General features: G+C 37.4%; 1 protein-coding gene across 1 annotated transcript; it reads left to right on the top strand.

Annotated features, from left to right (window-relative positions):
• Window positions 1-4,910: 4,910 nt before the first annotated feature.
• On the top strand, window positions 4,911-10,378 carry LOC104897268 (hypothetical protein). The gene is made up of 8 exons (XM_010684115.4): window positions 4,911-5,650; window positions 5,774-5,868; window positions 5,959-6,062; window positions 6,222-6,322; window positions 6,413-6,513; window positions 6,898-7,335; window positions 7,622-7,753; window positions 10,036-10,378. The coding sequence occupies exons 1-8, from the start codon at window positions 5,402-5,404 to the stop codon at window positions 10,205-10,207; spliced, it is 1,392 nt and encodes a 463-aa protein (XP_010682417.2). The 5' UTR covers window positions 4,911-5,401; the 3' UTR covers window positions 10,208-10,378.
• The last annotated feature ends 10,484 nt before the right edge of the window (window positions 10,379-20,862 follow it).

The following is a 20,862-nucleotide window of genomic DNA, read 5'->3' as shown; positions in this document are numbered from 1 at the left end:
TTGGCATTATGTCTTTTAGTCTGTGTCTCCTGGCTCTCCTCACTCTGCCGCCATCTCATATACCATTAAAAGACTTCATCCTGCATTAATAAATCTCAAAAGCTTCATGAAATTTCTTCTTCTCACAAACTAATAGAAGTAATCAGAATTATGTTTAAAACTTGCTATTACTTTTTCTCACAAATAAATTTTTGATATGCTTAGATATGCTCATGGAGATGTGTGATTAAATACAGAGACTTAATTACCCAACACTTCATGAAATCATTGTAACGCTACACTAGCAACATAAAATGAAGATTAAATTACCAAATTTGATTAAATTACCAAAAATTGAACAAAGGGATAGAAAATTAACAATATTAACGCTACACTAACCCACGAAAATCAGATTTTTTTATGTATTAGGAATAGAAAGGGATAGAAAATTAAGAATTACCTTCAATTGTCGTTAACAATGGTGATTATTGTTGTCGGTTTCTCCCAAAACGACTTGCTCGGTTGAATAAACTTGCGAATCCCACGAAGTCTGCTGGAATCAACCAAAGATGAGAGCCGGAGGTGAGAACCAGAGGTGGGAACCAAAGATGAGTGTCGGAGGTGAAAACCAGAGGTGAAGGCGGGAACGGAGGTAGAAATCGGAGTTGAGCGAGTGTTCAGCGAAAATTGCCCTGGTCTCTTGCCTTCTTGGTTCAGTCGTGCTTGTTTAGCGAAATTGCTAAAGGGTTTAGCAAAGGGTAATTTGGTTCCTAATTTCTAGCAAGTAACTCGTTATTTTGAATATAGTTATTTTTACAATTTTTTTTATTATTAATAATAAATTGAAGCACGACGTTTCCATAAAAAAAAAAAAAACACCACATAATAATTTTATGGCAAAGATAACACACATTAAGATAAGTGTTAACTGATATATTTTCAATACAAGCTAAGATAACAGTTCTTATGTCAAAACGTTAAATTTAGACTTTACATAAAAGTTGCTAAGATAAGAGTTAACTTAGCCGTGTTATCTTTGCCCTTTTTTGTAGTAGTGCACATAGGATTGCTTTGATGAGTAATGATTAAGGATTATGATTGGGAGAACGTATTACAATTAGTAGGTTTGGTAATGCCCAAAATATGTTTGGTAATTACCTAAAATCATATAATCTTGGGTTAATTTGGACTTTTTAATACAAGGCAGGACAATGTAGCCCATAACTCAAGTCAACGGGGTCTGGTGAGGTATTGGACATAATTGACCCAGTGGCATGATTATCCAATGCCATAGAATTGCTTTGATGAGTGAATGGAATGGATTGTTATTGGGAGAACAACATCCACTTAGCAATTACTTAAATCCTCCAGTCACTTGCACTAAAACCATTGACATCCTACTACAATGGAGAGGATTCTTTTGATAGATTGTTCGACCATTTCAATCCGATGTTCATATAAACATTCTATCGATGAGTTTTTCATATCACCAAAGTCATTCAATTTAATCATTTGAAATCAAAAGAAAAAGGAAAAAATGCAACGTTTTACCCTGATACAATCTTATCATATAAACACATAAAATCTCATGGATTCCGTTATTAATAACCCACATCTTACCCATATAATTCCCTCATAATATATGTTATACTCATAAGATCATTGCCTAAGCCAATTATTATTTTAGGTAATGTCCTAAAAGGTTAGGTAATACCCTAATCGATCTAATTATTAGGTGATTATATATCATATAAAGTGGTCATATTAGGTAATGAACAAAATAGCTTTAGTAATTACCTAAATCCTACAGTAATCTACACAAAAAGACCAGTGACATTCCACTACAATGGAGAGGATTATTTTGAGAGATTGTTCGACCATTCCAATCTATTGTTCATATAAACATTCTATTGATGAACCTTTTATATCACCAAAGTCATTTAATTCAATCATTTGAAAGCAAAATAAAAAGGAAAAAATGCAACGTTTTACTTCGATGTAATGTTATCGTATAAACCACATAAAACCTCATGGATTAAGTTATCAATAACCCACATCTTAACCATACCACATTCCTTCATCATATATGTTATAGTAACATGATTTGAGGCCATTGCCCAAGACAATAATAAATTTAGGTAATGTCATAAAATGGGTTAGGTAATAATGACCTAAAATTTTTGGTGATATCTTAATCTAGTTAGGTGATTACCTAACATATATAGTAGTTATGTTAGGTCATGACCAAAATATATTTAGTAATTATCAAAATCGTGCAGTAATTTGCACAAAAAACCAGTGACATTCACTACAATGGAGGTCCCAAATATGCTGCAAATTTTTTTCATCTGATTGCTAAACTAAAGAATGATCTACTCAACAAATAATCCAATAAAAGTGTGTAGTGCATTGATTTGTTGTAAGTATTTCACACACACCTTAATTTTTATTTTTGGTCATGTCCAAAATATGTTTAGTAATTACCAAAAGATCTTTATGTTTGGTCATGCCTATAATATATTTAGTAATGACCAAAACAATGTGGTACTTTAGACGAAAAACCAGCTAAACCTCCCATGAAGATCTCGAAAAATGTGAAACTATTCTGCATCTAGTAACGAAACTAAAGTATGAACTACTCAAATATAACCACAGATAGTCACATAAAAGTGTGAATTGCATTGATTTAGAGCAATCTAATCACCAACACCTTCATTTTATTTTCCTAAAGCCCTAGATTTTTTTGGGGGAAACTTTTCATAAATTGCAAGTTTAATCTTATTCAAATGCACAATGAAGATAAAAAATCATTAATTCGTTCTATATGCGAAATATTCAAGTAAAAATACATCAATTTCATCTATAGGTGAAGAGTTTGGTCGATTTCTATGGAGGTTAAGTTCAACAATGGAGGGGAAGAATGAGGCAAAATGGAGGTGAAGAATGGATCGAAATGGAGAGAGAAGATGGAAGATGGGTCGAATTTGAGGGAGAAGGTGGAAGAATGGGTCGACTTCAGGAGAAATTCTGTTGAGAATGGTGGAAGAGGAAGTGTTCTTGAATTTTTGGTGAAGAACAACCTAAAAACATGAAGAACAAGGAGGAAAGAGAAAATAGGGAAAAAAAATTTGGCTCCAAAATTTTTTCCCAACTTAATTCCCTGTTTGGCTAGTGAAAAAAAATTTGGATTTTTTTAATATTAGTTTTTAGTTTTTCAGAAATTATTTTCAAAAATTTTGGTAAATAAAAAAAAAAGTTTTGACAATTAAAAAAGAAATAAAAATTGAGGGATCCATGAGCAAAAATGTATAACTAACATTCATTTACTTCTATAATTTTTTTAAAGAAAGACCCTTTTAGAATCATCCTTCCAATTCTGTAAGGATAGGAGTTACTTCAAGTGGGTAGAGCGCTCCCCTTGGCCCTTGAGGTCAGGAGTTCGATCCGTATTTTCTTATAGCATGCCTTACCAACCAATATGTTGGTGTTTCCTACAGGCTAGTAACCTCATAGGGGTTAGCTCTTGGGCTAACTTAATTTCCTAACAAATAAAAAAACGGTTTTTTCACCAGGTACCCCTGTGGTTTTTCAAAATTCATGGGGTACCCCTGGTTTTAAAAAAATGCACAAGGTACCCTTATTGTTTCAATAAAATGCACCAAATGCCCTTAATGACTAACGGCGTTAAGTTTCCGTTAGTCATTAACCCTAATTAGCCTAACCCTTTAACACCTCCACACCCACCCCTAACCTAAACCCTAACCCTAACTACCACCCACCCACCCACTACATCCCCCTTCTGGCTTCTACCTTCCCCAGCCCCTCCCCCACCCCACAACCACCCTCTCCTCATCTCGCAGCCCGGACCCTGCAGCCTACCCCCGTAGCCGTCATCCCCCACCCCGCAGCCTACCCCCCACCCCGCAACCCTTCTTCTTCATTTCTTTTTCTCTCTCCTCCTTCTTCATTTAATTTTTTTTTTCAAAAACTGATTTCGAAAATGGTTTCGAAAATATTATTTAAAGGTTTTCGAAAATTGAAGTATTTTTCAAAATTGGTTTCGAAAATGGTTTTTTTCGACAAAAAGGTTTTTGAAACAGTTTCGAAAATGGTTTTCGAAAATTGGTTTCGAAAATGGTTTTCTTTCGAAAATAATGTTTTTGAAAATGATTTCGAAAATGTTTTCGAAAATGATTTTGAAAATGTTTTGGAAAGTTATTTTTGAAAATGATTTCGAAATTGATTTTCGAAAATGATTTTCGAAATCAGTCTTTGAAAAAAAAATTGATTTTCGAAATTGCTGCTAGGGGAGGGGGATACTGCCGGCGGTGGGGTGGGGAGGGGAGATGTTGCCGGGGGAGGGGGAGGTGGGGGAGGGGAGGGGGTATGCTGCCGGGGAAGGGGAGGGGTGGGGAGGGGCATGCTGCCGGGGTGGGGGTGGGGGTGGGTTGGGTGGTTAGGGTTTCAAGTTATGGAGTTAGGGTTTAGTTAGTTAATTAGGGTTTAATTAAGGTTAGAGGAGTTAATTAACCCTAATGACTAACGGAAACTTGACATTGTTAGTCATTAAGGGTATTTGGTGCATTTAACTTAAACAATAAGGGTACCTTGTGCATGTTTTTAAAATCAGGGGTACCCCATGAATTTTGAAAAACCACAGAGGTACCTGGTGAAAAAACCCATAAAAAAATCCTTCCAATTCTGTACACTTTCTCGATGTAAAAAAAAAAATTGAGCCTTAATAAAAGGAAATAAAAAATCAAAGGAAATCACAACGGGTCCAGCCATTTTTACGTCAGTTGATACAGGGACCCACCACAAAGAATCATGCATACACTCTAAACGAATAAAAAGAAGGCACGTGGCACTGGCCCCAAAATCCAGGCTCTTCTAAAATGGATGAAATGGAATAGTGCGTTGATTGGTTGTTGGCCTTTGTGTTACTTGTGATTTGTGAGAGCCTGAGAGGCAGGGGAATGAGAAAAGTTTGTGGCCTAATTCCTCTTTCATTTCACTTTTCATACGAAAAACAACAAACAAAACTTAACAACAACAACAACAACAACAACAACAACAACAACAAAAAGAAAGAGAGCTAATAAAGAAAACTAGGGAGGAGAAGAAAGGAGGAAAAATCATTAATTTCTTCAATTTATCTTCCTTCCAAACCTCCTTTTCTTCTCCAAATTTCACCAAAAATACTCTCTTTCTTTGATGCAAGTATAAACATTTGGAGTGTTCTTGAAGTTGGAAAATTTTGAACTTTCTTACACCCAAAATTTTCTATTTTTTTCCCCACTTTTCAAATCAAAGGAGACAAAAAGAAAGAATAAAAAAACCATAAGGGTTCTAATTTTTGTTTTTCCCCCTAAATTAATTTAGGGGAAAAATCACAAAATCACAAAAAAGCTGAAATTTTAAAATGATAAGATTGTGGATAAGTTCTCTGCAATTAGTGGAGCTTTTTGTGAGCTCTTGGGTTCATTTGTTATATGGGTTTTACATATTTAGCACAGCCATTGCATATGATATGTCACAAGCTTTATGTGATTTCTTTAAACCCAATATGAATATTGAGGTTAAAGAAGTTGCTAATCCTCAAGATGCTTCTTCTATTGATGATTTACCACCCATTGTTTTGGTTCATGGCATTTTTGGATTTGGTCAAGGGGTAAGTAATTTTTGCTTAAAGTTCATTTTTTTTTTGTCAATTTTATTTGATTTTTAGTCATATTTAGCATAAATTTCATCTGGGTTTAATTGTTTTTGCTGGGTATTTCTTTTTAATTTTCAGAGATTAGGAGGATTGTCCTATTTTGCTGGTGCAGAGAAGAAGGATGAGAGAGTTTTGGTGCCTGATTTGGGTTCTCTCACCAGCATATATGATAGGTTTGTGTTTTTCTGTTTCTATTTTTTTTTGGGTGAAAGTTTTATCAATGAATGATTTTTTGAGGGTTTTGGGGGTGAATTGGGTTGCAGGGCACGAGAATTGTTCTATTATTTGAAAGGAGGTCAGGTAGATTATGGTGAAGAACACAGCAGAGCATGTGGCCATTCCCAATTTGGAAGAATTTATGAACAAGGTTTCCGGAATTGATAAATAATTGTCATTGTTATTTTGCTCTGATTTATTCAGTTATATTAGTGTTATCTGTTTGTTGATGTAATGATAATTCAAGGATAATTTTATGGGATTATGTTTTTCTTTTTCCTGGAATGATCTAATATTTAAATATATGCAGGGCATTACCCTGAATGGGATGAGGATCATCCTATTCATTTTGTTGGGCATTCAGCAGGTGCACAGGTTGTTCGGGTTTTGCAGCAGATGCTTGCTGATAAGGTCAGGATTATAGCTGATTTGCACAGAGTGAATTACTGGAAAACTTCGATTTTTCTTACGTTTTTTACATGGTAATGTTTGTGATTGTAGGCATTTAAGGGTCATGAAACTTCTCCAAATTGGGTGTTGAGTATCACCTCATTATCTGGAGCTTTCAATGGGACCACAAGAACCTATTTTGATGGAATGCAGTAAGTTCATTTCTCTGGGAATGTAAAGTGTAAACCATATCATTTGAAATGCAGAAATGTACTTGTAATTCAATGTGCAAATGAATTTGAAGCTGCTCCACATTTGTGCATAAATGATTTATGGTTAAGAGTTGGGCTAATGCTGTCACATGTTTGATGTTGATGCTTTAGATGGAAGGTGGAGGACTTTGCTTAATTCTTATCCGTCTCATAATTAAGAAATATCATTATCACTCTAGTTCTTTCTATGCTATTGATTGTTTGTATGGGTGTCTTTGTTAAATCGAAGTCACATAATTTGGTGGGTCCTAGAAAGTGTGGGAGTTCTCATCTTTGTGATGCTTGAAACTGCTTATAAACTATCATTTTCCAAATTTATTACAGGCCAGAAGATGGGATGACCATGAAACCCATATGTTTGCTTCAGCTTTGTCGATTGGGAGTTATCATATATGATTGGTTCGACATTCCTTGGCTGAAGTCCTATTATAACTTTGGATTTGATCACTTTAACATGTCATGGAGGAAGATAGGTGTGTGGGGTTTAGTGGACTGTCTCTTAGGTAATGCTGGTCCATTTGCTTCAGAAGATTGGATCCTTCCTGATCTAACTATTCAGGGTTCAATGCGACTTAACTCCCATTTACAGACATTCCCAGATACATATTATTTCAGTTATGCTACCAAGCGAACTCGACAGTTGTTGGGCTACACAGTTCCTTCTGGCATTCTTGGGATCCATCCTTTGCTGTTTATCAGAGTATTGCAGATGTGCATGTGGAGCCACCCTCCTGATGTTCCTCCTCCTTACAAAGGCTACAGGTATTACATTCTGGATTTTGTCTCAGTTTGTTATTGTCTTCATGAAATTTGAGTCACTGTGGGCGCCAATCTGATCTTAGGCCCTAACTTTTTTTTTTCTTAGGGCGTGTTTGTTATCGTTTTCTGTATTCAATATATAGCCGTAGGGAGAAACTCAAGACCAAATTGTTCTCTCATATTTTCATTGTTGAATTGTTCTCTATTTACTCCTACTCATCAAGAAATGTTTTTCCTGATATAACTTTGAGGAGTACACATCATTTTGCTGAACATACTCATGTTGCAGGGACGAAGACTGGTGGGACAATGATGGAGCATTAAACACAATATCCATGATGTATCCTCGATTTCCTGTCGAACATCCTCATCGTCTTGTCACAAATGATTCCGATTGCCGGCCCTTACAACCTGGTATCTGGTATGTTTATACTCTACCTTTTGCTATAATCTTTCTCTGTGATTCGTTTGTTTATTTAATTTCTAATGGAAGGAATAACTGAAAATGACATGTTTATGGTCAACAAATTATTAGGGAAATGCCTGTCATTTGATCCTCTTAAAATGAATAAGATCCTATCATTTAGCATCATGATTTATGATTATTGGGACAAAGATTTTGAAGAGCTTTGTTCGACGGCTCATTGTTGGAGTCTTTTTATTTTGTTAATTTCATCGGATGGAGTGGAGGTGCCAAATCATAGGTAATCTATGTGCTCATATCCGTAGCCATGTCCGACACGAGTACGTTTTTAAGTGTCCGACTCGGCTATTTTTTGGAAATTTTTCAATTTTTTAACCCAAAACAAAGTGTCCAAGTGTCCCACCTATATCCGAATGCCGAGGATCCGAACAGGTATTTGAGGTAAAATGAAGAGTCCGAACACCATAGTAGGTAATCACAGTAAAGTTTAGTACCAATATTCTAACTTCAGTTTGATACCAGTTAACCTCTGATTTGGTACCTCTAGCTTATAATGTTACTAAAATGCCCTTGTTGGAATCTAGCATTAACGAGTCAAGTTAGCAACTCTTTCTCATTTCAGAGTATTGTATTGTTATAGAGTCAAACGGAAAGCTGGAAAGATTCATGAATCATTCTTGTAGACCCTACCTATAGCTGGAAAATAATTGCGTGACAGTTTCAGAAGATAATGTAGAAAAATATTTTCTGGTGTCATATATATGATATATTTATTAATACGCCGCAAAGTGATGTTTAGATCATGTGTGTTTGACATGGAAGGGAGCATAGGCGATACCGTCCCGCAGTTTTGCCAGTACATTCCTTCGTATCCAGGAGTCAGTGATTTTCTTTGTGTTATATTCATATATTATCTTCTTTCCATCACTTTATTAACTAGTGGCAAGTTTAGTTATTATAATCGTGGATTGAGTTAGTTCGGATTTGGGTTTTTTTGTTTTGGCATTCCTTTATGGTCTTGTTTACATTTTAGTATTTCATCTTTGAAAAACATGATTATCTAGGTAAAATTTTAATTGAATATTAACAAAAGTGAAAATGGGGGATTAAACGGAGTGGGGACTACTAGTGAGCCACCATTACCAATGGACCACCAATGAGCCACCACTGCGACCACCATAACCAATTAACACCACCAATCTGACACCGCATATCACCAATTCGACCACCCAAAACATAGTTCTACCACGACACAAACACAATTCCCCACTCCCTCGCAGGCCGCAGCTCCCCTCCCCTTCGGCCCTTCCCCTGCTGAACGTGCAAGCCCGCTCCCGCTCCCCCTCCCCTTCTCGTGCTGAACGCGCAACCCCCCTGCGCAACCCCCACCTCATAAAAATTCATAGTCATTGTTCCTCACATCTTGCGAAAGCTCATTTCAAGTAAGGGGGTGGGGGAGGGGTGGTGGAAGAGAGAGAGGAGAGTGGAAGTCGGTAGATGTGGTGATTAATGGTAGTGAAGGGTGGAAGAGAGAGATTAAGGGATTATATACTGGGTTATTAATTTAGATTAGTATATAATGAGGTTAAACTAAGTAGTTTTAATTTTGGTTAATTGCTATAAGTAAGGATAAATTGCTAAAATTGCAGCATAAAACTTTCTATTTTGAGGGAGGAAAAAGTGTAATATATGTTTTTGCAACACTTCATTTAAAGAAAGTGTATAAAAAACTGGAAGAAGTACATGTTTTTGTAAGCTTTACGGGATTCCAAAGCGAAAAAACTTGTTAAATTGTAACGCGAAACAGCACGGTATGTGTCAGGTGACTCAGGTCTTCCCATGAAACTTAGGATGTTTCTGTAGTCGATCTACATGGAGAACTATTCTCCACAAGGCATGTTTGTCTGGTTGACTGTTGACATCAAAAATCACGAGAAGCGAAATATCCTATAAAGTGAATGGATACAAGTTATATGATTAACAAAAACATAAAGGACGACACTTTTCATATAGCGGTCTCTTGCATGGTAATGTTGTCTCTTAGGTATATCAGTATATGGAATGATCAATCAAATAAAAGTTTTATTTTACAATTCATAGAAAATGTCACTGCATGAGAAAAATTAACTTCTTAAAAAGTTTAACTTCCTATTTTCTATCAAACAAGCACTTACCTTTTTAGTAGTTATACTACAAAAAGTGCACATTCTTCTATGTAGTTATTTCATAAATTCTGGTATATCTAATCAGGTTTCGTGGATCAAAAATTCGTTGTGCAGGTATTACAAAATTGTAGAAGGAGATCACATTCTGTTCATTGTGAATAGGGAGAGAGCTGGAGTTCAATTTGATTTGATATATGACAGCATCTTTGAACGGTGTAGGAAACATGTTTTTAGGAAGAAACCTCAGACGCTGCCAAATCAAACGCAACACACTGTTGCAAGTTAATATTACTCAGGCAGGAGAGTTAAGGGTAGTAAATTTTTTTCTTTATTTTGTTCTTTTTCCCTATATTTCCCTTCTTTCTTTGATCAACTTATCTTGGTCTGATGTAAATGTAATATACTGTAAGAAAATTCTTTTTTCAGTCAATTATTTATGATAGGGTTACATGAGATATAGAGAAAGTGTCTCCTTTGGAAAGTTGCATTAGAGAGAATCTTGGGTTTTTATATATGGTACCGTCGTATTTGGTGACGAATGCATTTTGTACAATGGCCTTTTCACAAAGTTTACATAGTTATAATGAAAACTTGCTCTCCATATTAAAACTAACAGAATGTCAGGTTTGACCTCTCACTTCGCCTTAAGGATTTCATCTTAAGCGTACCTGTAACATAGAAAAACTTCAAACACAATTACCTCCTAACAATATTCAAACTGTAAAAAACATTCCCATACTAGTTCTCCCCATGCTAGATGAACCTATTTTGGTACCTCGTAAGTCAGTTCAGTTCACTGTGAAATCGGCACTTGATTAGCCCATAACTGTAATTTTATAAGTATTATAAGCGGAATTTCATGAATCATTTCCTAAAAGTAGACCACTCATGCCCCAAAAAACATGTCATTCCTCTCTCTCATCTTACAAAAGTTTGTCATGGATTGTGACGCATTTTGACAAATGTAACCCACTCATGACTAAAAAAAAAAAGAACATCATCCTTCTGTATCCCACTTCTTACTATACTCCATCCCATTTTCTCTCTCCTATATCAATACATATTTATACCTTTTGATATTTATAATTTCATATAATATTATAAATAAATTATTTTGTATATTAACGATCCTAAAAAAATTCATTTCGTAGTAGTTAATTTTGATTTTAAAACTTCTTCAATAATAAAAACTTCCAAAAATAATTATTCATGTGCGTACAATATAGAAAGAAAATAATTAATTTATGAAGTGTGTCAAAATATAGCAAAATGGATGTCTATTTATACATCTCAAAAAGATAGGACCACTGATGGATTTTTTTTTTAATTTGTATTATTTAAGTTATTCATATTACAAAACTTGAATAATAAAAAAATAACCTTTATGACGCACTGTCACATGTCCACAAATGGTTGACTTAGCTCATAAGATGACCAACCATGCTTTGGACCATAGGATGACCAGACCAACCATGATTGAGTCATAGCACGACCTAAATACAAACATAAAAAAACCATGGATGCAATCCCATTATTTTTTTGAGCAAGGTTCATGACTCAAATTGATGCCCAAAGAAAAACCATGAGTGGACATGCTCTAAGCACTTAAAACAAGATTTCATGCATATACAATCAAGGATCACATAATAGTTTCAGAATTAACCTTTGATGCATGATTTCCACAAAGGTCGTAGAGATTCAGAGATAGAACCGCAACTGTGATTCCTCTACTTTCCCACCAATCCAGATCAACACTCCATCAATGCTAGTTGGATGGAAGAAGGGCTCTTCTTTTCTTGAAGTTGATATTACGTAGATTTGAAAGAGAGAGAAAAGAGGAGAGAGAAAATAATGGTAGAAACCGACTGCTTTATTTTGTAGATTCTCCACCTAATTATAGGAACAAATTACGTTAGGAATCCCCTCCCCTTACTCCTCTTTGGCCGGCCACCCTAGAGTCCTTCATGGGCTCTAGGTCTTTTTTTTTGTTGACCTAGATTATTTAAGTGTGACCTTGTAGGATTCATTTAATTGGGCTTCAGTTTTATTATTTACTAAACCTAAAGTTCTATAGCATGTGTCCCAGGCTTGCGCTAGACATTTTTCACTATGATAATGCGTTTCACACCATTCTGCACTCCTTGCATTGTCCTTCATCATACACACTGTTTGTTTTTTTTTTGATAGGAAACCCAAGGCGGGAAACTATTTCAATAAATCTACACGAGCACCAGAGATAACAGACACCGGAAACTCTGACTCCCACACTCTTTGACCCAACTCCACAGGCTGAAGATGAGCCAACTCATGTGCAACAGAATTACCACCACGCTTAATAAAAGACCAAATGAGAGAAGCAAAACTACTAGAAAGACTAACAATATCCTCTACAATTAAATGAAAAGTGCTCGCTCCCGATCTTCCAGACTTAAGACCGTTTACTACTCTTAAACAATCACCATTTTGCGGTATCCCACTCTTCTAGCCAGCTTCAAACTCTAACGGACGGCGAGGGCTTTCGCACAACCTGCCTCGGTCTCCTCTTGACTTCTCAACGAGCCACTCCACATCACCTCCCCTTGAGAATCTCGACACACCACTCCCAAGCCGGTACCCTCCCCCTCCTTTACTCCTGCATCAATATTGATTTTGACCCAGCCCACCTTCTGCTCTTTCCACACCCCCTCCTCAGCACAACCCTGACCTCCAGCAACCCCGCCATTTTGTTTTCCCTCCCTAGCCTTTCGCAAGTCCTGCCATACCTTTAGCGCAGATGCGCACACCTCCCTTGGGTCCTGTCATTTCCCCCATCAACCTCTTGTTTCGTGCCCCCCCCCACACAACCCAAACCAAGGTAAAAGTACTCCCACTCCTCTTCACACAGCTCACCTCTAACCCACTCCCACCAATCCAACAAACTCTAGTCGCACCATCTCTTCAAAGCTACTATGCTGCCAGATTGCGACAGCTAATCTGCACCTCTTCAACGCATGCATTGAATCCTCCATTTCTGCTCCACCCACGCCACACCCAACACTCATGCTCGACATGCAATGTTGCAGCCCACTATTAGTTGGGAAGGTATTGTGACACACCCTCCACGCGAACAACTTGACACGGGGAAACATACCTGAATTCCATATTTTATTCTATAAGTCCTGCGAGTCAAACTAGACGCCAGTCCTCGATGGGCATCATCATGAAATATGGCTCTGTAGGCTGTTTTCACAGAATATTCTCCACTCTTCTCATAAATCCTGTACAAAGAATTAGGGGGAAGTCTTATGCTAAGTAGTATACTCAACACTCGTTGTTGTCCAAATGGCAAAAAAATTTCGGAAATTAATTCTCAATTCCAGCAACGTTGGATTGGGTCAATAAGCACACTCACTTCAGCATCCACATTATTCTCGCGAACTGGAGAAATAAGTTTCCTTGTTTGTGTTCCCGGGATCCAAGGGTTCTTCCAGATTTTAACGCTCTCTCCATCACCAATTCTCCAACATAGCGCTCTTTTGACAACCCACCTAGCTTCCCATATCCCTCTCCAAGTATAACTTGGGGAGGATCCGAGCTCTACCTCTAGAAATGACGAGTGAGGGTAGTATTTAGCCTTTAGCATAGAACCAAGTAAAGAATCCATGGACATGAAAATTGTCCACGCTTGTTTACCGAGCAGTGCCCAACTAAAGAATTTAAAATCCCGAAACCCCAATCCCCCTTAATGTTTTTGGAAGACACAGATCCAGTGTATCTTTCTTTCACGTCCTTTTTGCCCCACCAAAATTGGGCAACAAGAGATCGGATCTCATCACAAAAAGAGGACGGAATCTTAAACACACTCATGACGTAGGTAGGGATAGTTTGAGCGATAGCCTTAATCAGTACCTCACTTCCCGCCTTAGATAGAATCATCACCTTCCACCCTTGTAACTTCTTCCATATCTTCTCCTTCACACCTTTCGTAATCACTTTCTTCGAGCGCCTCACGACTGTAGACAAGCCAAGATATTTTTCATGTTTCGCCACTAACCTTACTCTCAGCTGGTTTGCCAACAACAAACGTCTCTCCCCTTTGACTCCACCACGAAACATGAAATCTGTTTTATCTAAATTTACCTTTTGACCCGACGCCAGCTCATAAGTTTCCAGAATCTTCTTAACCACCCCAATCTCATTCCCTGTTGCCCCTGAAAAGATTTTGTATCGGCAAATAGAAGGTGAGTGACAGAGAGAGCTCCCACTGCAATTCGGATACCTCGAAGTCCACGAGATACCTTCGCCTTTCTCAACATATTAGAAAATACTCTGCACACAAAATAAAAAGGTAGGGAGATATAGGGTCGCCCTTCCTAATCCCCGACACGGCGTGAATTCATTCGTTGGGTTTCCATTAATAAGCACCGAGAAAGAAAAAGTTCTCACACACTCCATCATCACCCTCTCACACCAATCTCTATCAAGCCGAAACTTCAACATAGTAGCCTCTAGAAACTTCCACTCTATTCTATCGTATGCCTTAGACATATCCAATTTTAACGCCATACAACCCTCCACATGCTTCAGATTCTTCATATAATGGAATAACTCAAAAGCAATTAACACATTATGAGTGAGTAGCCGTCCTGGCATAAACACACTCTGGTTCATAGTAATAATATCAGGCAAGAATTTTCTTAGTCTATTAGTTAGAACTTTTGACACTAGCTTGTAGACTACATTACAGACCGAAATAGGGCGGTACTCACTCATATATTCAGGCTTATTTTTTTTCGAAATGAGCACTATATATATTTTATTCACAAAAACAGGCATAGAAACACCATTAAGGATATCCAACACAACAGAAGTAATAGAAGGACCTACAATGTGCTAGTAAGTTTGAAGAAATAGTGGGCAGAACCATCAAAGCCAGGTGCTTTAATGGGGTGCATCTGACTCAAAGCAACACGAACTTCCTCCGCATAATAGCTCATCCGTAAACCGTCATTCATACTAGCCGAAACACGTGGCTCAAACTCCTCCAAGGCCCTCTTCACCTGCGTTGGATTCAATAAAGAAAAAATATCTCGAAAATATGCCACTGCTACACGCCCAACATCCTCCTGCTTGGTAACATCAACTCCATTTTCGTCTTTGAATGCTCGTAATCAAATTTTTATGTTTACGATTAGAAGCACGTTAGTGATAAAACTACGTATTGCGATCGCCTTCACGAAGCCAAGTAGCACGTGACCTTTGTCTCCAAAATACTTCCTCTATATGAATCAACCCAACAATCTCTCTCACTAAACCACGCTTACCTTCGATTTGCCGAAGTGTCAAACCACACCCATTCAAAGCGCTAAGCTTTTTCCTCTTCTTTTTTTAATTACTAAAACAATTTACCAAACTTCAGTTTCCTCCATTGTTGTAGCTCTCCTGCACGCAGCTTTAACTTTGCATCAAACGTAGGTCCTCCAAACTCCTAAGCAGTGTTAATCACATTTTCACAGCCCTCATCAAATGCTCAGGTTTGCTCAAACCGAAAGGCTTGGCTCTCAATCCTACATACCCTTTCCTATTCGAGAAGATGAGCTTCAACGGGGAATGATCAGACCACTCTCTGTCTATATTATATAAGTGAGCTGACGAGAACATATTTATCTAGGCGATATTTGCAAAGGCACGGTCTAACCGACATTTAACGTTATCTGCCTCACTTTTTCCGTTGTCATAGGTGAATGCATACCCCGACCATGTAATTTCTTGAAAACCACATACATCTACGGCGTCTCTAAAATTTCTCATCTGCCATTCCGCTCTCACACCTATACCAATCATTTCCTTAGCCTCCAATATTTTATTAAAGTCTCCGATGCACATCCATGGAAAAGAGGATTGAGCTGCTAGGTCCCCTAACAATTGCCACGATAAATGGCTCTTTGAAATTTCAGGCCAGCCATAAAAACCCGTCATCCTCCACTCACCATCACCAATGCCTGACTTTATTTCCACATCAATATGATGACTCGACATGAACCTCAGTACAATATCAACTCCTTACTCCACCGTAATGAAAGACCACCCGCTCTCCCTCTAAAATCCACTACAAGGCCATTATAATCTCCTAACTTATTCTTTATTTTAGAAAACTCAACCGAACTATGTTTCGTCTCTGAAAGAAAAATCAAAGACGGGGCTTCACGCCGGAATAAATTTCGGAGTCCAGCAACTGCAGAAGGATGCCCAATCCCTTGCAGTTCAGGCATAAACAATTCAGTAGGCCTGGCGGGGTTGGTCCGTGCCAACCTCTGCCCCTATGCCACCAAGTACAATATTCTCTACAGTGTTCAAGGACAAACCAATTTTTTTGTGCACCAGATTGTCCCCATATTCTTCTAGTACACCCTCACTAATGCATTTTCCTAATAGACTTAGTCCCGCCTCCAAACTCCTAGCTTGGCTGCTGCCAGCTCTCTCCTTTCGCCTCCAACGTCGTACCCCACTAGTCCCCCAACTCCTCCTACAACCTGCTTATACAAGCTACCAAGACCCATATCACTCCCCTCCCCATCATGCTCCATCTCCTCCACTTGATTCTCACCTTCCTTCTCCTGCCCCACTTAATCCTCAATCAAAACTTCATTCCCATCCCACGCCCCTCCTTTCCTTCCTTTCCACTTATTTTAACCACCTCCTTATCCCCTTTATTATTATATCCACGCAAAAAGGATGTAGACTCCTCCTTCATCTTAATTCTACCACGTCTAGGTGAGGCCCTTAGCCATGATCCCCATTGCCGTAAAACTCTATTATCATCTTCCCGAGGAACAACCCAGTCCCGCTCTACGTGGCCCGGGGTACCACATACATAGCTAAATGTTGGTAATCTCTCTTATTTGATCTCTATCATGCCAATTTTACCATCCCGGTTACACATCTTTTGAACCCTCCTAAGAGGTTTAGTAATGTTCATCATTGTTTTCACTCTAGCCGACTTATCCCACGCCATAGCGTCAGAGTCCACGTCTAGCACCTCCCCCATACTTCCTGGTAAGGTTCGAATATGCATCTGAGTTCTACAATTCAGAGGGAGATTATAAGATATCACCAAAAAGGGCTATATTTCATCACAATTTCAGAGGGTTGAATCTATCCATCAATTTCACTCATCAACATCAAATTATGATCAAATGTCCATGGTCTCCCATCCAAAATCTTACCCCTATCAGGAACAGTTGCAAATTGCACAATAAAGTATCCATTCTCAATTACACGAAACAAAGCAAGCTTAGAGATAGCACATCTTTGATTCATTGTCCTCTTGAAAGCCTCAAAATTGAAAGGCCTTTCTGTTAACACACGATCAGCCACCGACAGCGAAATCGCTTTGTCCTCCACAGCAGTATCATTGTCCTACTCCATAATTCCTTCTTCATCATCAGTTATCTTGAGATTAGAACATTATATGATATGATTTCGTCAGCCATCTAGGTTGTGATCGAGCCCCAACAGGAGGCTGAAGACTCGACAACGAGACTCGCACTCAAACCCTAGCTATCGCCAAAGAGAGGACTCAACTTTCTGTATCTAAATCCTTTTTCTCACTGATTTATGATCATATCGTTCTTTTTCCTTTTTCACTAATATCATATCTATTTCTAAAACTTTATCATTTTGAAAAACCAACTTTATTTTTTTAAAAAAATTACTTCCTTCGCTTTCACAATACATGAACCATTTCTCATTTGGAAATTATTCACCAGCCAACTTTAACGATCTTTTTCTCAAAATTATGTAAGAAAAAATATAGTCAAGTGGGGCCTTGTTAAATTCGATGCAAGGATTTCAAATAGGATTTTTTAACTATAATAATCCAAACTTAAGCCCATTCTCTCGCAATACCACAAACTTTTGATTAATTTTTAATAATATAAACTTTACATCAAAATTTCTCTAGTAGGTCAAGTTGACTTGTAACCTGTAAAATATGTCAAAAAAATTACAAAATGATCTTTCTTCTTTCTCCCTCCTCCCTCAACCCCCACCCACCTGAACCACCTCAACTTGTTACCTCATACAACAAGCTAACAACTGGTATTGTCGTACTGGAGGAATTTTTAACAAAAAAAGAATGATGCAGTCCAAAACCGCATCAACTTCTCACAGTCTGATGCGGTTTTGGAAGACCGCATCAGATGTTATGGTCATGTAATTAAAAAAAAAACCTGCTTTGCACTGCAGGTGCAGCAACAAAGCATGCCATCCTAAAATTACAGATTTTGCGATGGACACAAGCATAAGATTTTAATAAAACCAAGCATAAAATACGAAAATTATACTAAATTACAAAAACTAAATCTACGAATATAAAAAAAATAAATCTAACTAAAAAACGTACTTTACATAAACTGAAGGAAAATTGCAAGAAATAAAACGAACTAGATCTAATGTTTACATAAACAGAAAATGAACGAAAATTACAAAAATTACATAAACAGAAACGAAAAAACGTTGAGTGAACCAAAATTACAAAAAAAAAACTAAAGAAAAGAAAAAATAATAAAAAACTCATATCTAAGAAACGAAAAACGAAAAAAAAAACCTTTCGAAATTTTCGTCTTCGATTCGACACTAGTTTCGTCCTCGATTCTTCTTCGTCTTCGACTCGTGAAGACACTTATTTCTTCCTCGATTCGTCCTCGTTTCATCTTCGATTCGTTTTCGTGAAGGGTTTGATTCATCTTTGTGAAGGGTTTGATTCGTCTTCGTGAGTGAGTTCATGAGAGGAGGAAGAGGTGAGGGAGTTGATGAGCAGTTGATGAGAGGGAAGAGGCGAGGGAGGAGGCGAGCAGTTGATGAGAGGGAAGAGGCGAAATTTAGGGTTTGTGAGAGGAGAGGAGAGAGAATGGGTTATGAGGAGTTGAAGAGGAATATGAGAGGGAATGGGGTTATGAGGGTTTGTTAAATAAATATGGGCCACGCATGAACTAGGCCACGCTAAAAAATTACGAAAATCTGATGTGGTCCATCAAACCACATCAAAATTTAAAAGACCGCATCAATTTTTGTAATCTGATGCGGTTTTTAGTGGACCGCATTAGATTTTTTTTTTGCCAAATTTTCCTCCCATATTTTGGTTAATTTTCGGATGCGGTTTTACAAAAACCGCATCTCATACTAAGTGACATACTAGGTTTTTTCCACTAGTGAAAGTTTAGATTATTAAAAAACAATCAAAAGTTTGTAGTATTGCGAGAGAACGGGCAAAAGTTTGTATTATTCTTGTTAAAAAATCCATATCCACTTTTTGTAATTTTTACCTATACACGGTTAAAGATATTATTGTCGAAAGAAGAGCATTGGAGTGCGTGAAAAAGCAAATGCTACATGTATTCTGAAACTTCACAAATTCTATCACCTATCTTTTTCGAAAATTCTTCCTCTATCCCATCATTTTCATTATATCATCTTATCTTTCCATATACATCATTTAAAATTCCTTTTAATGTCGATCTTGTTGTGGAAGTCTCATCTTCTTAGGAATCCTAACTGCATTAGAAGTCTACTTAGCATATATGTCTAGGCTCATCAAGTTTCATTCCATTTAGAGTTCTTAACATCGTCTAACTCCATTCAACTTAAGAGTCTTAACCCCTTCTAGGTTCACCCATCCAAGAAATCTAAGGTCATTGGATTTTCATTCATCTTAGAAGTCTAGGATCATAGAAATCCATGCATACTAGGAGTCTAAATCCATTAGAATTTTCTCCATTTTAAGATTCTCATGCATAATAGGAATCTAGCGTCCTTAGAAGTTCACCAAGTTTATAATTCTAAAGGTCGTAGAATTCCATATCCATTAGGACCCCATTCATTCTAAACTACTTTTTTCAATGATAGTCTATCATTCATACACCTCATGCATAACTAGAGTTCATCGGCATTGAGGACTTTGCATACACGTTCTCCATTTTTCATTTCATACATTCCACATTGAGTAGTCTTGAACTACAAGCAATCTGATTCCCTGTTCGAGATATGTAGGCAGCCTTTTATAGGTTCGAGCGCATAGATTGAGACATGCATACAGGCGTCAGGTCTAGGTGTATCCAAAAGAGTCAAGCATACATGCATCAGGTTTAGTGCATCCAAAAAACAAAAAATAAAAAAACCATTCATTTAGGAGATGCTAATTTGTTTCTAAATGCTCAACTTTTAAATAGAAATTCTTTTCCAAAGATATATTCCTTTGTTCCTTGTCTCTCTCTCAATCATCACTGAATCTCTAAATCTCCATTGATAATCTATGCAGAAATCAAGCGACATTGAAATGTGCGGTTCATCAAATATTGAGCAACAAAGTCAAGTTGTCTAATATGGTGGGAGGAATAACTACAAGACTTGAGAAGGTCGGGTTTGGTGAATCTCCTGGATTCAAGCATTAGAGAATGCTATTCGTGATGTAACCAATATAAATTCCTATTTTATGCCCATTGAAAACACTAAACTAAAGGGAAAACTTCCTTAAAAATTATCTACAACTGGCATCCCTCAATTCAAACCAGCTAATAATCCAAAATACCATTTAAGAAACTTTCACGGCACCATAATCATAACGTCAGTGGACCCCAGAATTTACCCAACGGTATTCCTGATGTCGTTGGACCCAATATGTCAAAACTAGTTCTACTCATTGGAGCATAAACATGTTGAAACTTGGGGTGATATAACTAGAGAGTTCATGAAACAATATGAACACAACACTGTAATCCAAACCTCTCTAAGGGAATTGGAAGTCCTTAAATAGCACAACAATGAAGGTTTTACCACCTACCTTAACAGATGGAGAGAGAAATCAACCCATATGGTATCAAGGCCTACAAAAAAAAATACTTGGTACGAATATTCAATTCTAACTTTCTCCCTATATACAAAAACAACCTTGAATATTTGGGT

The sequence above is a fragment of the Beta vulgaris genome, chromosome 6 (assembly GCF_026745355.1).
Source record: "Beta vulgaris subsp. vulgaris cultivar EL10 chromosome 6, EL10.2, whole genome shotgun sequence".
NCBI classification, from domain to species: domain Eukaryota; kingdom Viridiplantae; phylum Streptophyta; class Magnoliopsida; order Caryophyllales; family Amaranthaceae; genus Beta; species Beta vulgaris.
Note: the sequence above shows the minus strand (reverse complement) of the source record. Positions and strands in the feature narration are given on the sequence as shown.

What these genes read in the sequence shown, in the direction of transcription:
- LOC104897268 (XM_010684115.4), top strand. Translation starts at nt 5,402, where the DNA reads ATGATAAGATTGTGGATAAGTTCTCTGCAATTAGTGGAGCTTTTTGTG. An exon ending in TTTTTGGATTTGGTCAAGGG is followed by an intron (nt 5,651 to 5,773) that starts GTAAGTAATTTT and finishes TTTAATTTTCAG; the next exon opens with AGATTAGGAGGATTGTCCTA. An exon ending in CTCACCAGCATATATGATAG is followed by an intron (nt 5,869 to 5,958) that starts GTTTGTGTTTTT and finishes ATTGGGTTGCAG; the next exon opens with GGCACGAGAATTGTTCTATT.